Here is a 25,504-nt window from a genome sequence, read left to right on the forward strand (position 1 = left end):
TCATTACTGGGATGATGCCCATAGACATACTTCTGGAGGAAGATGTTGAGTGATTCAATGAGAGTCGGCTGTACTAACAATAGAACAATCTGCACGGAAATCATCAATTTTAGTATTTACGCTTCAATATCTGATGCCATTAAATTCTTGTTGTTTGTATCACTTAAAATTTTAATATGCACATTTTCTCTCTCATTTTCAGTGACCAAACCTGCCCCAATTATTGCCGCCAGCTGACGGCATCGACGTCGCAGACGACGATGCACAGTGCGCCAGCTTCGTCCGGTAGAGGTCGCGGAGGCAAACGCCAAGAACAATCGCTCTACAGTCCCGGCAGTGGTCCGCTGCGGAAGTCGGAAAACTCCGGCAGTAATCGTTCGCTGAATTCGCTGGGCGGTGGCGACGGGCCTTCATCGATGGGTCGCGATCGGGACCGCGATCGATCCGACTGGGGCGGTCAAGGCGACGAGTGGCGATCGGTCAACAAGAAGGAAAGAAACCACAAGAAGCACGACTACTACGAGCAACAGCGCCACAAAAACGATGCACCGCCGGGCTTCCGACAGGCTTCCGAACCGCGGGTCCTTTCCACCAACCCGCCCAATGTGAACTACAACCGGCCTCAGGATCGCCTGCGCAACGAGCGGGACACCCGAAGCGTTGAATCCAACTTCGGTGGACGCGGCGGCGGTGGCCCCAAGAAACCCCAATTGCCTTTAAACATCGAGTCTCTACCGCCTCGGATGCAAAGCAAGATCCTCCAAGATCACGGTCTCCCGCCGGACTACCTGGAGAACCTGCGCAACGAGCAGGCCAATGCGCATCCTCCGCAGAGCTGGTCGCACACGCTTCCCATGTCACCTCGCTCGCGGCCGTCGGGAATGCGAGGTGGCGGTCGGAATCGATACTCAGGGAACTACCAAGGTGGCTACCAGCCGGATTACCGGGCCCGGACCCCAGTCGATCTGCAGCGCCCGCGCAGCCGATCGTCGGATGTGGGAGCCGATCAGGACGATCAGTACCACCACCAGCAGCAACATCCGCCGCAGCAGGACTTTGACAGACCTCCGAGGCCTAACAGCAGAAACTCCAGCTGCGATCCGAACGATCGCTGGAACAGCAACTATGGGCTTCCCCCGAGGGAGCATGTTAGTATTGGGCCGCCGCCTGGATTCCGCAAGGACAGTGCTCGCATCCGTCAGTTCTCGGACGGCGGAATGATAGAGGAGAACGATGGCAGAAAATCTGCCGGAAAGTTGGTTAGCACAAATTTAACGAATTCTTGTTGTTTTATCGATATTTGAAGGAGAAATTTCTTTTGTAGGACTGGGCTGACGATGTCGAGCGGGAAGCAATGCAAGAAAAGACTGCCAACAGCACTCTCAACAATAACAACAGCAACCACATCGGCCACAACAACAGCACTAGCAGTAGGAATAGACGCCGACATCGAAGGTGGGTAACTTTGGCTTAGAGTTGTTTGAAGTTTCCGCTTCCAATGTCGATTTAAAATGGTTTGCAATTATGTGTGATTTTTTTTGTCATGCTCCCACTTGTGGGTACCAAAGCAGAAATGGAAATCGGAAAAAGCTGAAAGGCATAACGTAAGAGTATTTCCAATGAATTCTATTTTATAATGACCTCTACTTCGCGTTTGTGTAACTTGTGGTTGATTTTGAGGTTTTCTTCCTGATGTACAACTTCCTTTTTGTCTTCCGTCTGTTTTCTATCTGTCAAGCTTTTTCAACATGTCTAATTAAAAAAAAACAATTCGTCTGTCTGTCTGTCCTGTCTGTCTGTCTGTCTGTCTGTCTTGTCTGTCTGTCTTGTCTGTCTGTCCTGTCTGTCTGTTTGACCTGTCTGACAGGACAGACAGCCAGACAGCCAGACAGAAAGATAGATAAACAGCCAGACCGCCAGACAGACAGACAGGACAGACAGATAGACAGGACAGACATACAGGACAGACAGAAAGGACAGCCAGACAGACAGACAGACAGGACAGGCAGACAGCACAGGCTGTCTGGCTGGTTGGCGGACTGTCTGTCTGTCCTGTCTGCCTGTCCTGTCTGTCTGTCCTGTCTGCCTGTCCTGTCTGTCTGTCTGTCTGGCTGTCCTTTCTGTCTGCCCTGTATGTCTGTCCTGTCTATCTGTCTGTCCTGTCTGTCTGTCTGGCGGTCTGGCTGTCTGTCTATCTTTCTGTCTGGCTGTCTGGCTGTCTGTCCTGTCTGTCTGGCTGTCTGTCTGTTTATCTGTCTGTCTTGTCTGTATGTCATGTCTGTTTGTTTGTCTGTCTGTCTGGCTGTCTGGGTGTCCTGTCTATCTTGCTGTCTGGCTGGCTATCAATCCATCTCTTTCTATCAATCCATCTTTATCTTTTAATCCACCTCTACCCTCTCTCTACCTTCTCCCTCTTTCTCTCAATCCATATCTTCCTTTCTCTTTCCATTTCTGTTTTCTCTTCAAATCATCCCTAATTTTTTTGGAATCCCTTTCTTACTCTTTTCCAATCCTTTTTAGCATGCCTTTCCCTCTGCATCTTTACATCTCTCGGGATCAGTACAAAAGGCCGAATCACAAAAGGCCGAACCACAGAAGGCCGAATCACAAAAGGCCGAAAATGTTCTAGCATACCACAAAAGGCCGAAAACCCAGAAGGCCGAACCACGAAAGGCCGAATGATACAAAAGGCCGAATAACACAAAAGGCCGAATCATTACAAAAAGTTTCAATCTTTCAATTAAGAGAACTTGGAATATTGACAAATTTACGTTTACTTATATTATGCTGCCCTATTAAAAAAAAAAACTTGGCCACGTGTTTTGCAACTACTAGCAGCGATCTTAATCAATCTTATTCAGTTGAGGTATTTAACGTCAGTTCAACGTCGAAGCTCAATCTTTCAATTGAAAGAAGTTGTATGACGGTGTTTACAGAGTCAATTTGATTCCTTATATATTGCATAATAGATCAATCTTCATTGCAGTAATGAAAGCATGAACATACGGATAAATATTATCACTTTAAAGTAACGGAGTAATCCAAGAGCTCTCTTTTTTCTTCCTTTGCTGACGTAGTAATCATTATCAGTAGTATTGGGAAAAGTTAAATTCCCAAATCTAATGCAAGAGCCCGAGTTAAATTCCACCGGATTCATGGCTCACAGAATCGAATTGCCGATTTGCATCAATGTAGGAGTTGTGCGCTTCATGATGCATGGTTGAGCATTGTGCTAATGATGCGCACTACTCATGATCTAATTGCGACATCAGAAGCTAAACAAAATAGACTTTTTTCAATTATTATGCTTTTGACCAAAAGCTGTATAACTTGCAGTAACGCGGTGTTCCTCAATGCATATCATTTTCTCCCAATTTAAAAGAAACTGACTTCACAAGACTTCACTGAGAAATCACAAAATAATCCGCATATTCTAAATTATATTAAGTATTTGAATAAAAAAAAGTCTGAATAAAATCGGCAGACCAACAAAGTGGACCGGAGCGAGCGCGCGCTCCGGTCCACTTTGTTGGTCTGCCGATTTTATTCGGCCTTTTGTGGTTTCGGCCTTTTGTGATTCGGCCTTTTGTGATTTCGGCCTTTTGTGGTTTCGGCCTTTTGTGCATTCGGCCTTTTTTGCTTTCGGCCTTTTGTAATTCGGCCATTCGTGATTCGGCCTTTTGTGATTCGGCCTTTCGTAGTAGACCCCATCTCTCTGTGTTTTCCTTACAAACCGTTCTACTATTCTACCTTAAAAATCCTCTCAATTTTCTTTTTTAATTCTTATCAATTACTATATTTTTATCCATCCCTATTTCTCTCTTTCAATTTTTTTCTCTTTTACTCTCTTTCTGCTTCACTCTTGCCATCTCCTTTTTTCCTATTGCAAAATATTTCTCTGCATCTTTCTTTCAATCCGTTTCTGTTGGTCTCTCTTTTTTCCTCACATTATTTTCCTCGTTCTAATTTTTCTAATTTCTCCTATTTTAAAGGTTTTTTAATAATCTCCAACAAAATGGTAGTTTATTAAATTTCATCCGATTCATATTGTAGACAAATTTAATTGTTCGTTACTTTCTTCTTATTCATCCTTATTTTCCACCCCCTTTACAGTAACTCCCGCTCGAGCAACGACTTCTACGACGAGGGAAGCTTCAAGGTTCCCTACCCGGCGACAAAGGGTAGCGGTGGAAGCAGTGGCCGCAGTCGGCGCAATTCACAGTCCTCCAACTTGAGCCGCGAGAACAGCATGGATCGCGCGGCTTACGGCGGTGCCCGTGGCAGTCGTGGTGGAAAGCAGCACTACGGCAACCGAGACGGCAGCCAGGATCGGTACTATGAACGGGGCGGCGACGGAGGAAGGTACGGCGGCCATCGGAAGGGCGGTAACGGCGGGGATCGGTACAGCAACAGCAGGGACAACAGTATGGACCGCGGCAATTGGCAAAGAGGTGGAGGCGATTCCGGAAACTGGAGAGGAGTTGACGATGGAATTGAGAAGGCAGACGCGAAAATCGCGGAAATGACGAAGCAATTTGAAGAGCATATAGGAATTCAGAAAGGTCCCGGTGTGTTGGTCCTTCCGCCGAAGATTCCTTCAATCGGTGGACACCTGCCACGGGACGAACAACTCAGGGAAGATAGTTCAGGCAATGCACGGACATTGTTCGATCCGAAGAATCCGAACAAACCGATTATGATCACTCCGTCTCAAACTCGTAACTACAATCCTCCGGAGAACCTGGATGAATTGGGTTCCTCCACCGGTGCTAACGAACGCAAACGAATAGCCAGCGGCAATCAACTCGGTAGTGTGCGTCCTCCCTGGTATGACACCACCGCCCCTCAGGCCAATCTGCTTCGCAACAAAGACCTTGTCCGCCAGCTTGAAGTGGCCGATAATCGCCTTCAAGAGCTACTTCTCAGCGGAAACCTATTCCGTGAATGGGACGTGTACCTCCAAATCAGAAATGACCTACAAAAACTGCTGGAAACCTTCCTCCTGTCGGAAATGCGCTTCTCCCAGGACATCAACATTGAGCATCACTTTTGGAAGCTTCTCTACTACAACATCATCGAGCAGATGCGTAAACTTTTGGCGGAAGACCCGGATCAGAACAACCGGGCGTACTACCGCGAAAGGGCTCTGGACATCATAGAAAATGGGTCGCACTTTTTCGAGCACCTCCTGACCCTGCTGGAGAAGCAGTTCAATTTCAGTTTGGAGAACTTCATCGGCATAAACGCGGCCACCAACACGAAGGGTCTAAAATGTGGCCTGGCGCTGGTATCCGCTCAGAAAATTTTCCTCTTCCTGGGCGACCTGGCCCGATATCGCGAACAGATCAACGAAGCGAATAACTTCCGCAAGGCGAAACAGTGGTACGTGAAGGCCCAGCAGATCATGCCCAAGAACGGCCGACCGTACAACCAGCTGGCGCTGCTCTCCGTCTATGCTGTGAGTGGTTTGAAGATTGCTCTTGGTGGAACAAGAATGAACTAACGGTTTTTTTTGTATTTTTTAGAAACGCAAAATTGACGCTGTGTACTTCTACATGCGTAGTCTGATGTCATCCAATCCGTTTGAGTCGGCTCGCGAGAGTTTGATGGATCTTTTCAACGAGACTAAGAAGAAGGTAGGCTTACAAAATTTGACCAAATTTGTGCTCTCTGAATTAGAAATAGAATTACGAAAAGTGGTGGCAGTTAGGACAAATAATGCGGCAATTTTATTTGTATCAGAATATTGTGTAACATAATTTAATTAATAATTTATTTTGCATTCGATTCTAATGCATTCTCAAGAAGTGTTTGAGTTGCGCGGTGCTGCATAGTTTGCATATGCCACCGGGTATGCTGGCAGTAGCCGTCGGGCAAGTAAGCAGAATACGTGTTTAAGTTGCCGCGAAAAGGAAAATATAGGGGGAAAGACGGCTTTGGCAGGTTTTGTTCTATTATTGGCAGGGGGTTTTTGTCGACCAAAGAGTGACATATACTCGATCATGCTGCGCTTCCGAAAATACTCCTATGCTTTTTCCGCTGATATATCGAAAATGTATCGTCAAGTGCTCATTGCGCCGGAGGACCAACGATTTCTGCGAATCTTTTGGCGAGAGGACCCATCACAACTGCTAAGAATAATGGAACTAAATACGGTTACATATGGAACAGCTTCGGCTCCGTACCAAGCAACGCACTGTCTCATGCAACTAACTGAGGATGAAGCTTTGGATTTCCCTGTCGCTTCTCGGATCGTGAGGGAAGATTTCTACATCGATGACGTATTATCCGGCGCCGATACGTTGGATGAGCTCAGCGAATGTCACTCCCAATTGAAGGCTCTGCTAGCTCGCGGTAGCTTCCAATTACACAAGTGGTGTTCGAATTCTGAGAATTTTCTGCAACATATACCACCGCATGAACGGAAAAAACAGATGTCTTTGCATGAATATGGAGTGAACGACGTCATCAAGGTGCTAGGATTGCTTTGGGATCCCAAAGCCGACAACTTTCTCATCACCAGCACATCAACCCAACCACAACTTTTGTCACAGTCAATCACGAAACGAACCGTGTACTCTGAGGTTGCAAAACTTTTTGATCCACTTGGACTATTTTCTCCGGTTATTTTAGTGGCAAAACTCTTCATCCAACAACTATGGAAAACCAAAGCCGACTGGGATGAAGTGCTTGACGACGAAAATCAACGTAAGTGGATAGAACTCCGGAATGTATTACCTCAACTGAGTCTGATACAGGTACCAAGATGTGTCATCTTTCCCAACGCAGTATACTACGAACTTCATGGTTTTGGAGATGCTTCAGAAGCCGCATATGGAGCATGCTTATACTTGCGCAGTGTGTTCGCCGATGGTTCTGCCAAGTTACGCCTGCTTAGTGCCAAATCGAAGGTTGCTCCTCTACACGAGATGTCGATTCCTCGGAAGGAGTTGTGTGCCGCACTGCTTCTAACACATTTGGTACAAAGGGTCATATCAGCATTGAATATTCCATTTTCAAATGTCAGACTATACTCCGATAGTACAATAGTTCTGGCATGGTTGAAAAAAACCTCCTAGCAGCCTACAGACATTTGTAAGAAACCGTGTAGCAGAAATCCAAGCAAACACAAGTGGATACCTGTGGAATTACGTTCGATCTGAGTGCAATCCAGCCGATATTGTGTCCAGAGGCCAACTCCCGGAAGCATTGAGACGAAATTCCCTCTGGTGGGATGGACCTCCGTTCTTAACCCAGCCAGAACAACCAATTGAACCATACAACGACATTCCTGACGATGAGTTACCTGAAATGAAGACGATTGTTGCTATGCCGATTGCAATTACTGAACCACTCAGTATATTTTCAACGCAAAGCTCATACCGTAAAATTCAACGTATCATCGGATATGTTATTCGATTCGCCGAAAACTGTAAAAAATCAGCATCTCAACGTTTGCTGCTTCCTTACCTCACTATTGAAGAGTTACGTCGTGCCAACAACGCCATCATGAAGGTGATTCAACGTGTTCATCTAGCGGATGAAATAGAACGAGTGATATCCAACCAACCATGCAAGCGTGTTGCAAATCTACGGCCATTCTACGAGGATGGACTTCTCCGCGTTGGAGGACGACTATATCGTTCTAATTTACCATTTGCGTCAAAGCACCAGATTATACTTCCCGATAAGGACGAACTCACAAAGAAACTCATTCGAAGCATGCATGTCGAGCTGCTACACATTGGTCAATCAGGACTCATCAGTGCTCTGCGTCAACGGTATTGGTTGCTGAATTCACGGTCTACTGTCCGGCAAGTGACTCGCCAGTGTGTGAAATGCTTCCGTACCAACCCAATCGGAACGACACAGCTGATGGGAAACCTTCCAGAATCTAGAATTGTACCATCGCCTCCCTTTGCAATGACAGGAGTAGACTACGCTGGCCCTATCGTCGTAAAACAAGGCACATACAGAGCGAAGCTGATTAAGTCTTACGTTGCTGTCTTCGTCTGTATGACCACGAAAGCCATACATTTAGAGGCTGTTTCGGACCTGACTACAAGTGCCTTTTTGGCTGCACTGAGAAGATTCATCAGTCGTCGTGGGATGGCACATCACATCTTCTCTGATAATGCTACGAACTTCAAAGGAGCCACTCACGAACTTCACGAGCTCTATTGTAGGTTTCAAGACCAACAGACAAACAAAAGCATCCAAGAATTTTGTCAACTTCGTGAAGTGGAATGGCATTTCATCCCACCCGACGCCCCAGAGTTCGGTGGCCTTTGGGAGGCGGCAGTAAAATCTGCAAAAGCCCACCTGAAACGTATCGTAGGAAATGCTACTCTTACGTTTGAGGAGCTTGCAACTGTTTTGGCAGAGATTGAAGCAGTACTCAATTCAAGACCGATGTTTGCTCTCTCTAACGATCCATCTGATCCTCAAGTTATCACTCCGGCACATTACTTGATAGGACGCCCGCTCACATCACCCGCCGAACCGTCACTTGAAAACGTTAAAATCAATTAAAATCTATTCAATATTCGATGAAAAACGTTAGGCGCACGTTGAGTTTTCGCCTTTGTATCCGCATGAATATGGCATCGTTCAGAAGAAATAGTAAGCCGCCTAACAAGGCGAGCTCCAAAAGATTTACATCCCAACTAACATACAAATATTCCTTTCCAGTGCGCTCATGGAGATGCAGAGGGTTCCTCGGTCTCTTTTAGCAATGATTATCGAACAAATTTTCCTCCTCTTATCCTGATTTACTGTGACTACTTAGCCGGTATCGTTATTGTTTTGAACTGAAGAAGCTTCGAAACATGTGCATATTTTTATCGTTTCTCGGCAAATCACGTCTAGTACTACGATGCGTACAGTCAATCAAGCTAAGCTAAGATTCTAATGCTTTCACAAGTTTCCATCCATAATTTGACCCATAGATTCCGTCATTCTATCCACATGACAAGCAAAGTGACGGCGACCACAAAAGGTACTTGTGGAATTTCGTTATTCAGAGATTACATTACCGATGACAGTTCTAGAAGCTTCCTGAATAACGATGATTGGGAAAAAATACCTGAATCGTTGAAAAGGCTACTGGTATTAGAAATTCCATTTGTTGTTATGTCTTCGAAAGTTGTGGCTTCTGTTCCCAGTTCTGCAACCAAATGAAATTTCACGCTCTTGATGGTCGCTTCCCAAATAGGGGTGATCGGGGCAATATGGGCCACCTAAGGAAATCGTTCCGAAAAGCGCTGAAAAGCTCAAAAAACATCGTTCAAATGTAGTTGACTTATACTAGAGAATGTTACCTTTCATATAACGTCGATGAATGACGAAAAATGCGTTTGGAAATTGTTGGAATGCACTTTTGAAAATGTATTGATTTCAATGTGTGTTCCCGACTATACGGGGCAATATGAGCCACCATTTGGGGCAGTATGGGCCACCCATCCAAAATGTTTATTTAGGCGAAAAAAGTATCGTAATATGGAAGAATATGATATTCTTCCAACAGTTGTGAGTATTCCATACCAAATAAAATTAAAAAACCGCACAACAGCGGACTGAGCCGATTTGCCACTCTTCACCGTTTGAACAGCCACATTTCAATTGGTCAATGGTCATTTTTTCTGTTTCAATCGCAGTAATGCGCTGTTGTAATTTTTCCGTAATGAATCTTACATATATGATATTAATATTCTTGTATTTAACTACTGAAATTTGAACTTGTTTGCATTTTAAGGCCTGATATCTGGCACTGTGCAGGTATGCCCATATTGCCCCATAGAGACTGGTTTTGGGGAAAAAAAAGTTTTATGATAAATTCAGATTTGTATCAATACAAACATGTGTGCACAATATTCAATTTTGATATATCTTTGGATTGTGGTGTATTTTTGACCTGTATTTCAATCAGTTTTGTATCAAAACCTTATTTATAAACTTCAAATCTTATAATAATTTTGCCTATGAAGCGAAAATTTACATTTTCAAGTGTATTTTCATGTTTGAATTGAATTTTAATGCTGTTTTCACGTTGATGCATATGTGGAGCATCCTCTTAAAGATCGTATAACTTTTACATGATAGAACTTGTCAATAAGCTCAAAATGAGGGTGGCTCATATTGCCCCGTATGTTCATATTGCCCCTACTGCCCCTACGTCCCGTGTATGGCGCCGCTGCACGATTTAATACCCATTTGATTCCTAGGTTTGAGAGGTATCGTTCAGCTTCCTTACTGTGCGACATGATCTGTTCGATGAAGTCTCGAAGATTAGTACCATTATCGAAACGAGTTTCATTTGGATAGCCCCAACTCGACACGAAGCGCTTTAAGGGACTAATGAAAATATTTGAACCGTTTGTTGTAGAAACTGCATATGTACCATTTTTGCCCAAAATGAGATTTTTTTATTTTGAATCCTTATCCAGGAATACATTTCCTGGCAAAAAAATTAAAAAAAAAAAAATTGATTTTTTTCGTTTGTTTGAGAAACTACATAGGGGAAAATACCTATTCTTGGCAGTCTAAGACATTCGCCAAATTGAATGATAAAAATAATGAATAATTACACTAAAACACAGGTACAGTTTAACTGGTATACATTTGTATGCTCTTTCTTTTATGATTGGTATTCACTAAATATAGCAGCTTTTACCACAAACTCAATAAATTTAATATAAAGTAACAGGTCAACGTTTCTTCTATTGGCATAGCAATTTCTATTATCAGCAATGAGTTTGCTCTCTTTAGCAACTAGACATGGAAGTAGAAAATTGGTAATGTATTGGTGCCAAATGCTGGTTGTTTATATCCACCAGTAGTAAAATTCATGCATAATAATCGGCCGCACGCACATCTCGCTTCACTCAATTTTGGAACAAACTTTATTGTTTATCAAAACTGGCTTAACACAAAACGTTAATTTTTAGCCTTGGCAAAAATTTTATGTCATGTACACAGATAGGCAAAAGCATTTAAACACATTGTAAAACAAATTTAACCCTTATGAAGCCAACAAAAAACAGACATGAATGGCAGATAGGGTACCCGTGTACCCAGATATTGACATTTTCATAACTTTTACCATTTTCAACCTATTTGAATAATGTTGGCCATTTTGGAGAAGGGAACTTATATGCTTTTTGTCCGCTGCCAAGATTTACATCTTTTGTCTTTTGTAATGCCTTAGAGTCTACACGCGTAAGCAAAAGTCTATCAACCAGTTTCAAATATACAACTTGCTCTTTGCGGTCCTTACATGATATGTTTGTTTCATCACAAAAAATCATGGTGGTTGTGTACAAGATACGACCGCTCGACGTAAACTACGTAAAACCAAATCTATACACATAAGAATTAATTTTGTATGTAGAGGTTTTTGGGAACGATAAAGATTCTTATGATGGTATTAGACCCCTCCTCTTCTGGAGGGGGGACTACCATACAAATAAAGTACAAATTTCTACTTTAATCGAGAATTAATCTAAAAAATAGAATCTAAATTTGCAAATTTCGAATACTTATTTTAAATAATGTAAAAAATATATAATTAATCAATTTTAGGTGAAACGAAGCTCGTCGGTTCTGGTAGTATAGTATATTAACAATATATTCCACCTCGTAAGTCTTCATATGTTGAATAATGGGCAGCACTGTCCTATCCACCCGCTGGAGCCACCCCATTCTTACACTACGTTTCACAGTTGAATAATAGCTAATACCCTAAAAGTAGGCAATTATTTATGGTTGAAATGCGCTATGTAGGAACGGGAATGGTTATGTTTTTTTTATGAGCTTGGAAAGTATTGAAGTTGCAAAAGGAAAACGGTCCTGTCAGCCACATAAGGGTTAAAACACTACGGTGTTACTATCACTTTTGATATAATGCATGGTCTGCGTAAAAAATATGAAGCATTTGTATTTTAACACTTTTTTTTTTAATAAATGCCATCGCCAGATATTTTGTTCGTATTTTTGCTAAAATCAACTCACATAGAATTGTGCGTGGTATCTCCTTAGCGTGCGTTTGATATGCTCACAAACACATTCTCTCGCTCTATTCCGAAGTGTGCTGCTGTCAAAGAAAACAAACAGTCCCGATTTTATTTAGTGAAATATAGAGCAAATATTGCTTAAATTTGCTCTTTGTGGTGATAATCAAGAGGTGATAAAGTGTAAAAAGTAGTTTACGTACTTAATTTGTCGTGTCATACGCAATTAAGAGGAGAAACAGGCGATCCGAAAAAGTAAGTAACAGTTTGCTTTTCGTGCGCTGCTTTCTTTGGCAATGCAATAATGGCAAGGATTTCGTAGGTGCAAATTTGTTTCGGTGATTAACACATCAAATCTTGCTACTTTTACACAAACAACTTATTCAAATGAAAGCTTAGACTTGAAATTGTGTGATTGAATCAAAATTATGTTCATAAATAGTGTATGTTTGCTGGAAAATGCAAATATTTTTGAGGGTGCCAACAACTGTCGCACCCTGCCAATGCCGTATTCTACCCTATGTGACATACTATGAAGAGCAATTATGAAGAACCTACTGCTTACAGTTTTTGCACTGGAAGTGCCCGCGAGTGTTGAGTTTTGCTAAAAATTATTTATCTGTATCGAAGAAATCAGAAGATTCGGTGCCAATTTGTACAAAAACAGTTTTTTGTTGTTTCTCAAAATTGTGTAAAATGGATGCCTACATTAAAGTTTAAATTATTGACCAAAATAATAAAAACTTTTACAATTGAAAAGTAGGTACCTACAAAAAAATCAAAATACCTCGTCTAAAGGCGGTCTGGGCGTTAGAGGATTAATACGTGTCGGCCTGAGTGAGTGAAGGAAATAAATTCAAATTGCTGCCATTTCGTCATTTTATGTCGTATTTGACCTGGTTTTATCACTGGATCACTGGATCCCACGGATCCCTCAATTCGGAATACATGGGGAAATGTAGATTTGTAGGTATATTGGGATTATATCAGAACCAAAAATCATGGTGACACCTGTTCCAGAAATGGCCAACAACAGATTTCTTTGAAGTTACCCTTTGGAAACCGGCCTCAAAATGACCAGTTCCCGGGTTGTTACAACAGTCGCGGATTTTGAGATTTTCGCGTATTTCGTGAATTTGTTGCGAATTTGCTCTTCCAGTCGCAAAAATCGCGGTTCCTTGAAATGTTGTCGCGGAAACTGCGGATTTATATTTACACTTTACGGAATTTAGAATTTTCTAAAATGAAATGAACATTAAAAATGCTTATGTAAGCAATGGTTTGGAATCTAAACACATTATATCCCAATAATATTTTAGTTATCGTATGACTGTTGGTTGATATTCACACGATATTTGATAGACCATCTGTTGTCCTGACAATATGATCTTGTTGTGTTTAGAAGTCTTTTTTTTTATTTGTGACAGTGGTTCAATTTGGGGAACAATGGGGAACGACACTTTATCTATTTTGCTCTCCAATGGTGTTATTGTCAGGATTGAACGCATTGAAAAGAACTCCGGAACTGTTATCATGCTGGTTATTATATATCAACTCTGTCCGCTCGAGTGAGCGATAAGAAGGCTCTTCATCTTTCTGATCTTCTACTGCATCCTGTTCTGCTCTTTAGTTATTTCCTGTACTCCTTTGAAGTATAGCTTTGATAGCTCAATTACTATCATTGCATGAATAATTATTTGTTCGGTGGCAAACGTTTCTGCCATTTTGCGATCCAAAATTCCACGTTTCTTCATTTGCTAAAATGAAAGTCATAAAAAGTCATATGCATGTCATTTGTTTAGAAGATTAAATAACTTCAAATGTTTAATGAAGTGGTCCTATATTTTTAACCGAAGGTGCATTGCTCTAAATATAAAATCTGAGGCTTGAGAGTGGATTTTTTGTGTATAGTTGGACGGCAGCTTTCAGTTTCAAATTTAGATTTTTTTTATCATTTAATTTAATTTTTTATAAAATCAAAAATCCAAAGTAGCCCACGGAGTCAACAGACGGTTCTTGTATGTTCATGAAAAGCAGAATCACGCAGCTCATATATTTCCCGCTACTTTCATAAGACCTATGGAGTGATGATAGCTCCATTAATCACTTCGTGGAAAGTACATCGTACCAATTTGTTAAACATTCCGCAGACTTAAGGTGATTATACGATCAAGCCACGTGCTGAGTTTTAAATTCACCACACGGTTTTCTACTCCTATTATAAAAAGTTCAAATCTAGCGTAATAATTTTCGAACAATGCTGAAATTAAAGTCGATTGTTTAGCATAAGTTAGCAAACGATCTGCGGGTGTTTCATCCCCATGGGCGTTGTGGTTCTATCAATTCGTGCTCTTGAAAAATCACTAGAAAAAGCACGTCGTTTCCAAGATGGTCGATTTGTGGCTTAGTTGTATAACCACCTTAATAGTCATTTCTATCTGCCTCTGCATCTATTATCAGAAAGTTCTTTCAGCATTGTTGGTTAGGATTTTAGGAAAACGAGTTCTTAACGATTCTGGTCCTTTGGGTTTTTCAATACCGTCAAACGGGGTGACTTGCAACAGCGGAGTGACTTGCAACACTTGGGTTTTCCACAAGTTTTTGTTTTTTTTACAATAAAAATATACCCAAACATTGACCTATGTCGTCACGCATCCCTAGTTTACCTTGTATTTGTTGTGCCTAGTTGGTATTTAGGTGAAAATATAGCTCACTGTTGTTTTTTTGTATTATTTTGTAAAACTGCTTTGTTAATTGAAAGTCGAACGCCGTAAATGGTAAGTTCGTGTAGCAAACTGAAAATAATTTCACCAAAATCGATCCCCTCTCCAGTTACAATACCTAATTAGGTATGTAATTTCGCAACAACTATAAAATAATAAAATTGTTTGTTTTTGAAATATCAACTTTTTTTAAATTTGTCCCCCGCAACAGCTGATACACGATAGTTTTATATTTCTAAAACTGCTGATTCAGTTTTTAAACATTTTTTTTTCAAACTAGCATTGATTTTATGTTACAGAATTCCTTTACCACGCCGCGAAACCACAAGAAACCTACAGGAAGTCACATGTATGCTAATTTTTCAAAGAAAACTTTGATGAAGCAGTGGTAGAAGTTAAAAAACAAATTGTTTATCCGGGAAGCCGCTTGGCGGTACGATTTGTCCCTAACAACAATTTTCATTACCCTTATACAGAAAATAGTAAAACTTAAGGACTTAAAAAAAGACTTGAGGTGGTCAAACAGTGTTGAATCCCCAATAAGATTCAACACTTAGATGTTTTACTGCTTGCTGCGGAAATGCCTTTTCAAAATAATGATCTTATTAATATAATCGTGGTAATTTGGATGGCGGGGAAAGAAAAGAAAACCGTTTTAAAAACAACTAATCAGGGAATGGTGATGGTGCACACCATTCTCAAACCGACATACAGTCACTCTCAAAATTGAGCGTACAGTATGGATTAGTTGACTACATTCAAAAATTTCAAAGGAAATTAAATGGTTAGCTCGGTTGTTTTTAATGCATTTCAATATTCATCATTTCCTTCAATGTATGCGTACATAAAATTGTTGAAATTTTTTCTCTAAAGTTCATTTATTTGAAAATAATCTCAAAATACGCCTATTAGATGTGACAAAATTGAGCGTGCAGCGAATTTTTCTCTATTATTAAATTTCTCATTATAAACACGATAAATGTATTTTAATATTGTTTTTTCATGATTATATTTATAATAATAAACATCCGCTACTTAAACACTCAATGTTTTGAAATTAAACCATGTTTTGGCCAAAAAGGCGAACATGCGAGAGGTAAGAACATTGCTATTTAACAATTCAATGCCTGTGAGCAAAATAAATGCTTTAATTTGTATGTTCCACCGGCATCGTATCTTATATATGATAGATAATCGAAATCAAGTGAGACATACGATTAATTTGTCAAAATTCAGTCTGTAAACACATGTAAACATACAGAGAAAACGACAAATGTTAGGAATGACATAATTCAAATTTAGTATGTCTTTAACTTAAATTTGTTTTAAAGCTCGATTATTGTCTCAGGTCTATCATTAAGAGTAATATTATTGAATCCAATCATTCACAGTCAAATTTTAAAAGTTCAAGGTGCATGTTAAGGTACCGAATATAAAACAGATTTTCAATCCCGTAGAGCACTTCTTTTTTTTTGTGTCTTTATTAAGGAGACTTTCAGCCCGAGGCTGGCTCGTATCCGACCTAGAGTACTTCTGATTGAATATTGAAAGGATAGCTTAAAATCGTAATTTCATAATTAAATTTGGATTGAACACCACGGTCTGTTATCATAAGGCATACAATTGGATGATTTCCATGTGGCGAGTAAAAATAAACTTTTTTAAGAGTTCGGCAGCTTATTTAATGATATCTTGGTTAATTTAAATGATTCAACCAAATTTGTTCCTACGGTGACTGAGTCTTCAAATATAAAATAACATCTTATAATGTATCCGTGTGCTCCTCTTTTATTAATATTATTATTAATGAATGTCCTGAGCTTATAAGCTACCTATACATCGAGTTTTAAATAAAGTTATACTTAATTTGAAATATGCCGTTCCCAACATTTGTCGTTTTCTTTGTATGTTTTCATCTGTTTTCATCATTTACCGGCTCGATTTCGATTATCTATCATATATAAGACATGATGCCGGTGAAATCCATATCTTAAAGCATCTATTTTGTCCAGCAGCATTGAATTGTTAAATAGCATTGTTTATACATCTTACTTGTTCGCCATTTTGACCAAAACATGGTTTAATTTCAAACATTGAATGTTTAAGTAGCGCATGTTTATTATAATAAATATAATCATGAAAACACAATATTAAAATACATTAATCGTGTTTATAATAAGAAATTTTATAGAAAAACATTAGCTTTACGCTCAATTTTGTCACATCTAATAGGCGTATTTTGAGATTATTTTCAAATAAATTAACTTTAGAGAAAAAATTTCAACCATTTTATGTACGCATACATTGAAGGAAGGGATGAATATTGAAATGCATTAAAAACAACCGAGCCAACAATTAAATTTCCTTTGAAATTTTCGAATATATTCATCTAATCCATGCTGTACGCTCAATTTTGAGAGCGACTGTAAAATACTTTCAAAACGGAGACTTAAAAATATCAATCGATCCGTAAAAATCGTTAAAAAAATCGGAATGAGGGGGGGGGGATCCCTCAAGTAAGGCCCCTGCATTGACAGTGGTGAAGAATGACCCAGGATGAAAAATCACTATGATTAAGTTGTTCTAAAACATGTTATGATTGAATTCGATGAAGTGTTGCAAGTCACTCCGCAGTAGGGGTGGCTTGCAACACCCATCATTTTGATATTTTTTTCATTTTTTTATTATTGTTATATGTCTGATTATATGTCTAATCACTAATATTAGGACACATTAAAAGTATCATGTACTAGTAGAATGAAAAAATCCTTTTAATTCAGAATTATTGAGAGAAACTTGAAAAGTGTTGCAAGTCACCCCGTTTTACGGTAACAAATTCTGTTCGGGAGTGGATAATCGACTAGTGCATCTTGGCATATTTGTGCGAATCGGAATTTGTTCTTGAACGTTGGACCGCGGTGTAAGTGTAAGTTTCAACAAGTATAGTGTCAAGTGAAGGACATATAGTGGCTGAAGCTATACTAAAAAATGGGTTATATGAGCTGAAATTAGAATGCAGCTCAGTTGTAGCGATAACCAGAAGTCATAATCCAAACTGTATTCATGAGTGCCACAGACGTTACGGACATCGTGATTCTGAGGTATTTTTGGAAGCAGAACGACATAAGGTAGTGGACGGTATCAAGATTCATCCATGTGGTATAAAAGCAATTTGTGAATGCTGCATAGAAGGGAAGATGACAAGAAAACCGTTTCCAAAAAAGGCAAAGCAGAAATCTAGAACAATCATGTTTCTGGTTCACAGCGACCTGTGTGGACCGATGAAAACGAAGACTCCTGGTGGTTGTAGGTATTTTCTGACATTCATCGACGATCATAGTCGTTATTCGTGGATTTATTTCCTGTGCAACAAATCAGATACAGTTGATTGCATTGATCATTATGCCCGAGCGATGAAGACGCAGTATGGAAGTACCCCGAAAGTGTTAAGATCCGATCAAGGAGGCGAATATTGTAACGAACGTGTTGATGATTTATGTAAGAAATTCGGCATGATTCAACAATTTACTACGGTATATATACACCAGAACAGAACGGTGTAGCGGAACGTGAAAATAGATATCTGGTGGAGATGGCGCGTTATTAGATCCGAAAATGGATTACCAGTACTAGGGAAAATCTATAACTTAACTTATTCTAATACGGATTGTTCTTTTTAAAAAATTACTAACTAACCAACTTGGACGAGCACACGTCGACGAAAGAAAGAGGTCGGTACCTCGTGTGCGAATGCTATTTATTAATAAAAGGTGCTTACACTGCATAAATGTGGCGTGATGCGCCACGTTTGTCTTACTTTATAGTTTCATTCCTTAACGATAAGCACAGCAAATTATCTTCAAAATGTTTTATCAACAAGAGCCAAGACGGTGACACCGTACGAAATTGTGAATGGATACAAACCGGATATATCAAAGCTTCACGTGTTTGGTGTAAAAGCATACGTACACTTTTCAAAAGCAAATCGTATAAAGCTAAAGCCGAAAGCGTATAAGATTAGAGATGCACCTTATATTTGGCCAGCCGAATATTCGGGCCGAATAATGCAGGGCTTTGCCGAGATAAGGATGGGAGCATCCTGACGGAAGAACGTGTGGTGATCGAAAGGTGGAAGCAGAACTACGAGGAACATCTGAATGGCGCTGAGAGTACAGGCAGTGAAAGTCAAGGCAGCGGAGGAGATGACTACGTCAGTTCAGCGGACGATGGAAGCCAACCAGCCCCCACCTTGAGGGAAGTTAAGGATGCCATTCAACAGCTAAAGACCAATAAAGCAGCTGGTAAGGATGGTATCGGAGCTGAGCTCATCAAGATGGCCCCGGAAAAGCTGGCCACTTGCCTGCATAAACTGATAGGCAGGATCTGGGAAACCGAACAGCTACCGGAGGAGTAGAAGGAAGGGGTTATATGCCCCATCTACAAGAAAGGCGACAAACTGGAGTATGAGAACTTTCGAGCGATCACCATCCTTAATGCCGCCTACAAAGTGATATCCCAGATCATCTTCCGTCGTCTGTCACCATTAGTGAACGAGTTCGTGGGAAGTTATCAAGCCGGCTTCGTTGACGGCCGCTCGTCAACGGACCAGATCTTTTTTTTTTATCATCAGACTAAGGCCGGAGTGGCCTGTGCTGCACATAAAAGACTTCTCCATTCAGCTCGGTCCATGGCTGCACTTCGCCAACCACGCAGTATGTGGAGGGTCCGCAAGTCGTCCTCCACCTGATCGATCCACCTTACCCGCTGTGCACCTTGCCTTCTTCTTCCCGTCGGATCGTTGTCGAAAACCATTTTCACCGGATTACTGTCCGACATTATGGCTACGTGCCCGGCCCACCGCAGTCTTCCGATTATCGCGGTTTGAACGATGGATGATTCTTCCAACAGCTGATGCAACTCGTGGTTCATTCGCCTTCTCCACGTACCGTCCGCCATCTGCACCCCAGCATAGATGGTACGCATCACTTTCCTTTCAAACATTCCCAGTGCGCGTTGGTCCAGGTCTCGTGTCCGTAGAGGACTACCGGTCTAATGAGCGTTTTGCAGATAGTCAGTTTGGTACGGCGGCGAACTCTATTCGATCGGAGCGTTTTGCGGAGTCAAAAGTACGTACGAATTCCTACCATGATGCGTCTCCGAATTTCTCTGCTGGTATCGTTATCGGAGGTAACCAGTGAGCCCAAGTACACGAATTCTTCAACCACCTCGATTTCGCCACCACCAATATAAACTCGTGGTGGGTGGCTCACGTTGTCCTCTGTTGAGCCTCTTCCTATCATGTACTTCGACGTGTTGATGACTAGTCCAATCCGTTTAGCTTCGCTTTCCAGTTTGATGTAGGCTTCCTCCATCCTCTCAAAGTTACGTGCCATGATATCAGTGTCGTCGGCGAAACTAAATAACTGAACGGATTTCGCGAAAATCGTACCACTCGTGTCAATCCCTGCCCTTCGTATTACCCCTTCCATAGCGATGTTGAATAGCAGACACGAAAGACCATCACCTTGCCGTAACCCTCTGCGCGTTTCGAAGGGACTCGAGATTGCCCCTGAAACTCGAACTACGCCTACGCCGAACCCGATCCATCGTCGCCTTGATCAACCGTATCAGTTTATCCGGAAATCCGTTTTCGTGCATTAGCTGCCATAGCTGCTCCGATCGATTGTATCATATGCGTGCTTTGGAGTCTATAAATAGATGATGTATGGGCACGTTGTATTCGCAGCATTTCTGCAATAGCTGACGTACGGCGAACAATGGGGATATTGACCATCCTGAGGTTAGTTCAGTGGCCCCTGGGTTACCCAACAAACATTTCAAGCTAAATAAGCTAGATTGTAATAAGCCTTTTTGTTTGTTTGGAAGCTTCCGGTGGCATCAAAATTGGCCATTTTCAAAAGTTCACAAACTATGGCAATATAATCAAACTTCAGCATTTTGCAAGACAACGTCATTCGGATATGTTTCTGGGGATATTGGCTAACATGCAGGCAGTTCAGTGGTCCTTGAGAAGGCGGTGGTGAGACGTCAAAATCGGGCTTTTTTAAAATAATAACTGCAGCAGTATGAGTATCAAGCTTCAGCGTTTTGCAAGACAAGTGAAATTGTGACATCCAAATATGTTTCTGAGGATATTGGCCACACTATTGGGTATCAAACTGACCTTAGTGTGATATTTTGAAAATGGCCGATTTAGATGCTTCCTAATCGTCTATTAGAGCCTCTGAACTGACCTCTAGATGGATGTCATTATTCTACATAGTTATCTGGTAAAATGCTATATATATATATTTTTTATACCCATAAGGCCGAAGTTTGTAACATTTCGAAAATGGCCGATTTTGATACTTTCGGAAGCTCTCCTAAGGGCCTCGGAACTGGCCCCAAGGTGGCCAATGTCTCAAGAATCATATCGGGATATCCTAATCCTGAAGTTTGATACCCATTTTGCCATAGTTTGTAACATTTCAAAAAATGACTGATTTTGATGCGTCCGGAGGCCTTGGAACGGGCCCCAGGGTGGCCAAATGCCTAAGTTTTATACGCGTATTTCTAGTATGGAGGGAGGAAATATTGAACTGGCCATTTGGAAGTCGGTTCCCAAAGGGTCTCTTCAAAGAAATATGTTGTTGGCCATTTCTGGAACAGGTGTCACCATGATTTTTGGCTCCGATATAATCCCTATATACAAATCAACCGAAATGGTATGAATATAGTCGATAAAAGCGACATTTGGTTGGACTTATATCGCCAAAAAAGGTAGTTATAGTCAAATTTACAAATGACAATATTTTGTACGCCGAGTATAGAAAGGTGATCAGTCTGTAATTGGAACACTCTAGCGAGCGTATTATAAATACTTTGAACGGAGTAAGAGTATTCATCGATGGCATTATTGTGTAGGCAGAGCACAGAAGGAGCACGTCATTCCGAATGCAGTCAATATTACTATTTTGATCATGAACAACATACCTACATAAAGAACCATTAAATTGAACGAAACTAATAGTAGAACAAGGCGGAACAACACATAGCATTGTTCATAGCTGAAAACCGAATCTGTCAGATGGTGGCTGTCTGGCTTGCCGCTTTTCATGGTGGACTATTTTTGCCAATTGAATCCTGCCTTCCACAACCAGAACAATGTATGAAGGACTGCGGAACAATAGATCAAACGAACCAAACGTCGAATGAACAAAATGATTTTAGTTTTCACTAAAGTTTGGTTGCTTCGTTGCAAGTTATGATCTTCTTCCAAGCAGGTCGAAGGCCTCCTTTCAAGAGGCTCGGAAACCTCCTGGGCACTTCAGCCTCTATTCAAGAGACTCTATAGCCTTCTTTCAAGAGGCTCGGAGCCTCCTTTCAAGAGGCTCGGAAGCCTCCTGTCAAGAGGCTCGGAAGCCTCCTGTCAAGAGGCTCGGAAGCCTCCTGTCAAGAGGCTCGGAAGCCTCCTGTCAAGAGGCTCGGAAGCCTCCTGTCAAGAGGCTCGGAAGCCTCCTGTCAAGAGGCTCGGAAGCCTCCTGTCAAGAGGGTCGGAAGCCTCCTGTCAAGAGGGTCGGAAGCCTCCTGTCAAGAGGGTCGGAAGCCTCCTGTCAAGAGGGTCGGAAGCCTCCTGTCAAGAGGGTCGGAAGCCTCCTGTCAAGAGGGTCGGAAGCCTCCTGTCAAGAGGGTCGGAAGCCTCCTGTCAAGAGGCTCGGAAGCCTCCTGTCAAGAGGCTCGGACGCCTCCTGTCAAGAGGCTCGGAAGCCTCCTGTCAAGAGGCTCGGAAGCCTCCTGTCAAGAGGCTCGGAAGCCTCCTGTCAAGAGGCTCGGAAGCCTCCTGTCAAGAGGCTCGGAAGCCTCCTGTCAAGAGGCTCGGAAGCCTCCTGTCAAGAGGCTCGGAAGCCTCCTGTCAAGAGGCTCGGAAGCCTCCTGACAAGAGGCTCGGAAGCCTACTTTCAAGTGGCTCGGAATCTTCCTTCCAAGAGGCTCGGAAGCCCCCTTTCAAGAGGCTCGGAAGCCTGCTTTCAGGAGGCTTGAAAGCCTCCTTTCAAGAGACTCGGAACCCCCTTTTAAGAAGCTCGGAAAGCCTCTTTTCAAGAAGTTTAAAAGTCTTTTTTCCTAGAAATTTAAAAGCCTCCTTTCAAGAGGCTTGGAAGCCTTCTTTCAAGAGACTCTCAAACCTTTTCCGAGGCTCGGAACCTGACTGGCTCGGAAGCCTCTTTTCAAGAGGTTCAGAAGCCTCCTAAGTGGTTAGGTTGCCTCCTTTCAAGAGGCTCGTAAGCCTGCTTTTAAGAGGCGCGGAAGTCTATTTTCAAGTGGTTCGGAAGCCTCCTTTCAAGTGGCTTTCTTCTTTCAAGAGGCTTGGAAGCATACTATCAAGAGGCTCAGAAGCGTCCTTTCAAGATGCAAAGGAAGCTTCCTTTTAAGTGGCTTGAAAACCGCCTTCAAGAGGCTCGGAAGCCTCTCTACAAGAGGCTCAGAAGCCTCTAATAAAGAGGCGCGGAAGCCTACTTTAAAGGGATTCAAAAGCTGAAAGGAGCTTCCCTTTCAAAGGGCTCGGAATTACGTTTTCAAGAGGATTGGAAGCCTGCTTTCGAGAGGGGGTACCTCAATTAATGCAAAAGTTCGAAGGGGTACCTCTCTAGAAAAAGGTTGAGAACCGCTGGACCATGGGTTAAAAAGTTATGGCCAAAATACGATTTCTATTAAAAAAAACACGCTAAGAAAATCTTACACAAGTATTTTTAGTATATATACGAGAAAGGCACAAACACCGCTAGGTGGATAAATCAGGTTTTTTTTTCTATTGATTCCTCAATAATTTTGACAGGTGTTGTGATAGTCCAAAGTAGTCTTCTAGTCTAGTTTGTTTTTCATAATGAACATTTAGGATAAACCATACCATGAACTAAAATCATTCTCTAAAAAGTTATGCTCATCATTCAATTTTGATTTGTCATTCATACACAACGTGCCCTAACTAATAATGATAAAGGGAAAAGCAATAAGGAATAAGAAACAGCAAAGAAGAAAAAGGAAAAAGGATGAAGAAAGAAAGAGGAAGGAAAAAAGGAGGAAAAAGGAATGAAAAAAATAAGAAGGAAAAAAGGAAGAACGAAGAAGGAAGAATGGAGAAGCAAGAAGGAATAAAGAAGAAGGAAGAAGGAAATACTAAGGAGGGAAGAAGAAAAAGGAAGAAGGGAGAAAGGCGATGGAAGAAGGAAAGAGGAAAAAAACTAAGGAGAAGGAAGAAAGAAGAAGGAAGAAAGAAATAGGAAGAAGGAAGAAAGAGGAGGAAGAAAGAAAAAAGAAGAAGGAAGAAGGACGAAGGAAGAAGTTCTCTGTTCTCAGTTCTCAGTTCACTTTTTTGTTGCCACTTTTCACTTCTTACTTCTCACTTATTACTTGTCGACATCGACTCATTGAGGTTTGATTGTACTCACTCTCATTTCTCAATCTTCACTACTCGTAATCTGAGGCTAATTTCTTATAACTTTTACCATTTGGTCAAACGGCATTCGGCCATATAGCCTGACACCTTTCAAGGTGGATAGATGATTGAAATTTTATTATCAAAGGAAGCCCAAGAAATATCCTTCAACTCTTCTAAAGATACCAAGACTCTGAAATGTAGTTTTCTGACTCATGAACCAGTGGTGCATTCCCGAGTAGAAGAAAAGAGCAAAAGAGTATCATTTTTTACCAATTATATACGAATATAACATTGGTTTGTTTGATATAGTAAAAAAAATAATAACAGACATTGTTCGATCAAATAGCTCATGAATAACTCATTTTGCCATCGATTATTTTTACGTGAGACCATCGTTTTCACCGCATACGAAAAATAGAATAAGCACAAATGACAGAACGAAAGAAACTCTCTTTTCTAGATTTAAGCGATGAACATCTTTACATCGTAATTTGGACACCCTCCTCCGTGGTAGACATCCACTCTAGTAGATGTGGTACTTGAAAGAACTATTTTCTGTGCACCGACTTTATCTTCAAGGATTATTCTACTTAGTTATTTAAGATAAAAAAAGCTTACTAATCGTTCGTCGGGTTGTCGTCTGCTGGGATAAAAGACGATCAAAAAGTGGCCGATTTCAAAGACGGAACAATTTGTCCTCGGAATATAATAGATGAACAAAATGCCATTAGAGTATTTCACTGAATTACAGTGATGTCCTTAATCGTGATGATAAAAATGTGTAAGATAAAATTTATTCTTTTGGTACACTTTCCTGCATTTGTGAGGAGTATAATGCGATGTTTCGCCAAATTTAGTAAAAATATGCGCGTTATTAGGCGCGGTCACGATAAATTCTTGTCATTGCATATGTTGTCCTGCTGTCTTACTTTGATGGAGTGTAATAAGTCACCACGTGCCCTCGAATTCAAACTAAACGATGCGCATCTTTGACCGCTGACTAGCCTTCCGTATTTGACCTACCGCGTGACTTGCGGCGATCCTAACCACATCATCTGTCTACAACTAAATGCCACCACTTTTCATCTCGTGCCCCCCCATATTAGAGAGACATTATTCAATTTACTATAGCGACTTACAAACTATCTAAACTAACCATAGAGAAGCTACGAGTGTGAATGCGCAGCCATAACCTTTTACTAACCGGAGTGTTTCTTCGCATATTTATCTGCTTTGTAATTCCCACTACATGCCGCTGCCGTGTCGTAAATCACTAGCATAAGCTTTTGGTGAGTTTCCCATCATCATCGTCCACAAATGTCCAAGCGTTGTACTTT

The 25,504-nt window shown here is 41.3% G+C and overlaps 1 protein-coding gene across 2 annotated transcripts in view; it reads left to right on the forward strand.

Annotated features, from left to right (window-relative positions):
- Positions 1-25,504, forward strand: part of LOC134207912 (telomerase-binding protein EST1A) — a 339,763-nt gene that overhangs the window by 12,276 nt on the left and 301,983 nt on the right. For both annotated transcript variants that reach the window (XM_062683978.1, XM_062683979.1), the window contains exons 2-5: positions 203-1,259; positions 1,325-1,455; positions 4,114-5,458; positions 5,526-5,636. In XM_062683978.1, coding sequence (XP_062539962.1) covers positions 261-1,259; positions 1,325-1,455; positions 4,114-5,458; positions 5,526-5,636 — 2,586 coding nt within the window. In that variant the 5' untranslated portion in view covers positions 203-260. The remainder of the gene's footprint in view (positions 1-202; positions 1,260-1,324; positions 1,456-4,113; positions 5,459-5,525; positions 5,637-25,504) is intronic.

The sequence above is a fragment of the Armigeres subalbatus genome, chromosome 1 (genome assembly GCF_024139115.2).
Source record: "Armigeres subalbatus isolate Guangzhou_Male chromosome 1, GZ_Asu_2, whole genome shotgun sequence".
Classification (NCBI taxonomy): domain Eukaryota; kingdom Metazoa; phylum Arthropoda; class Insecta; order Diptera; family Culicidae; genus Armigeres; species Armigeres subalbatus.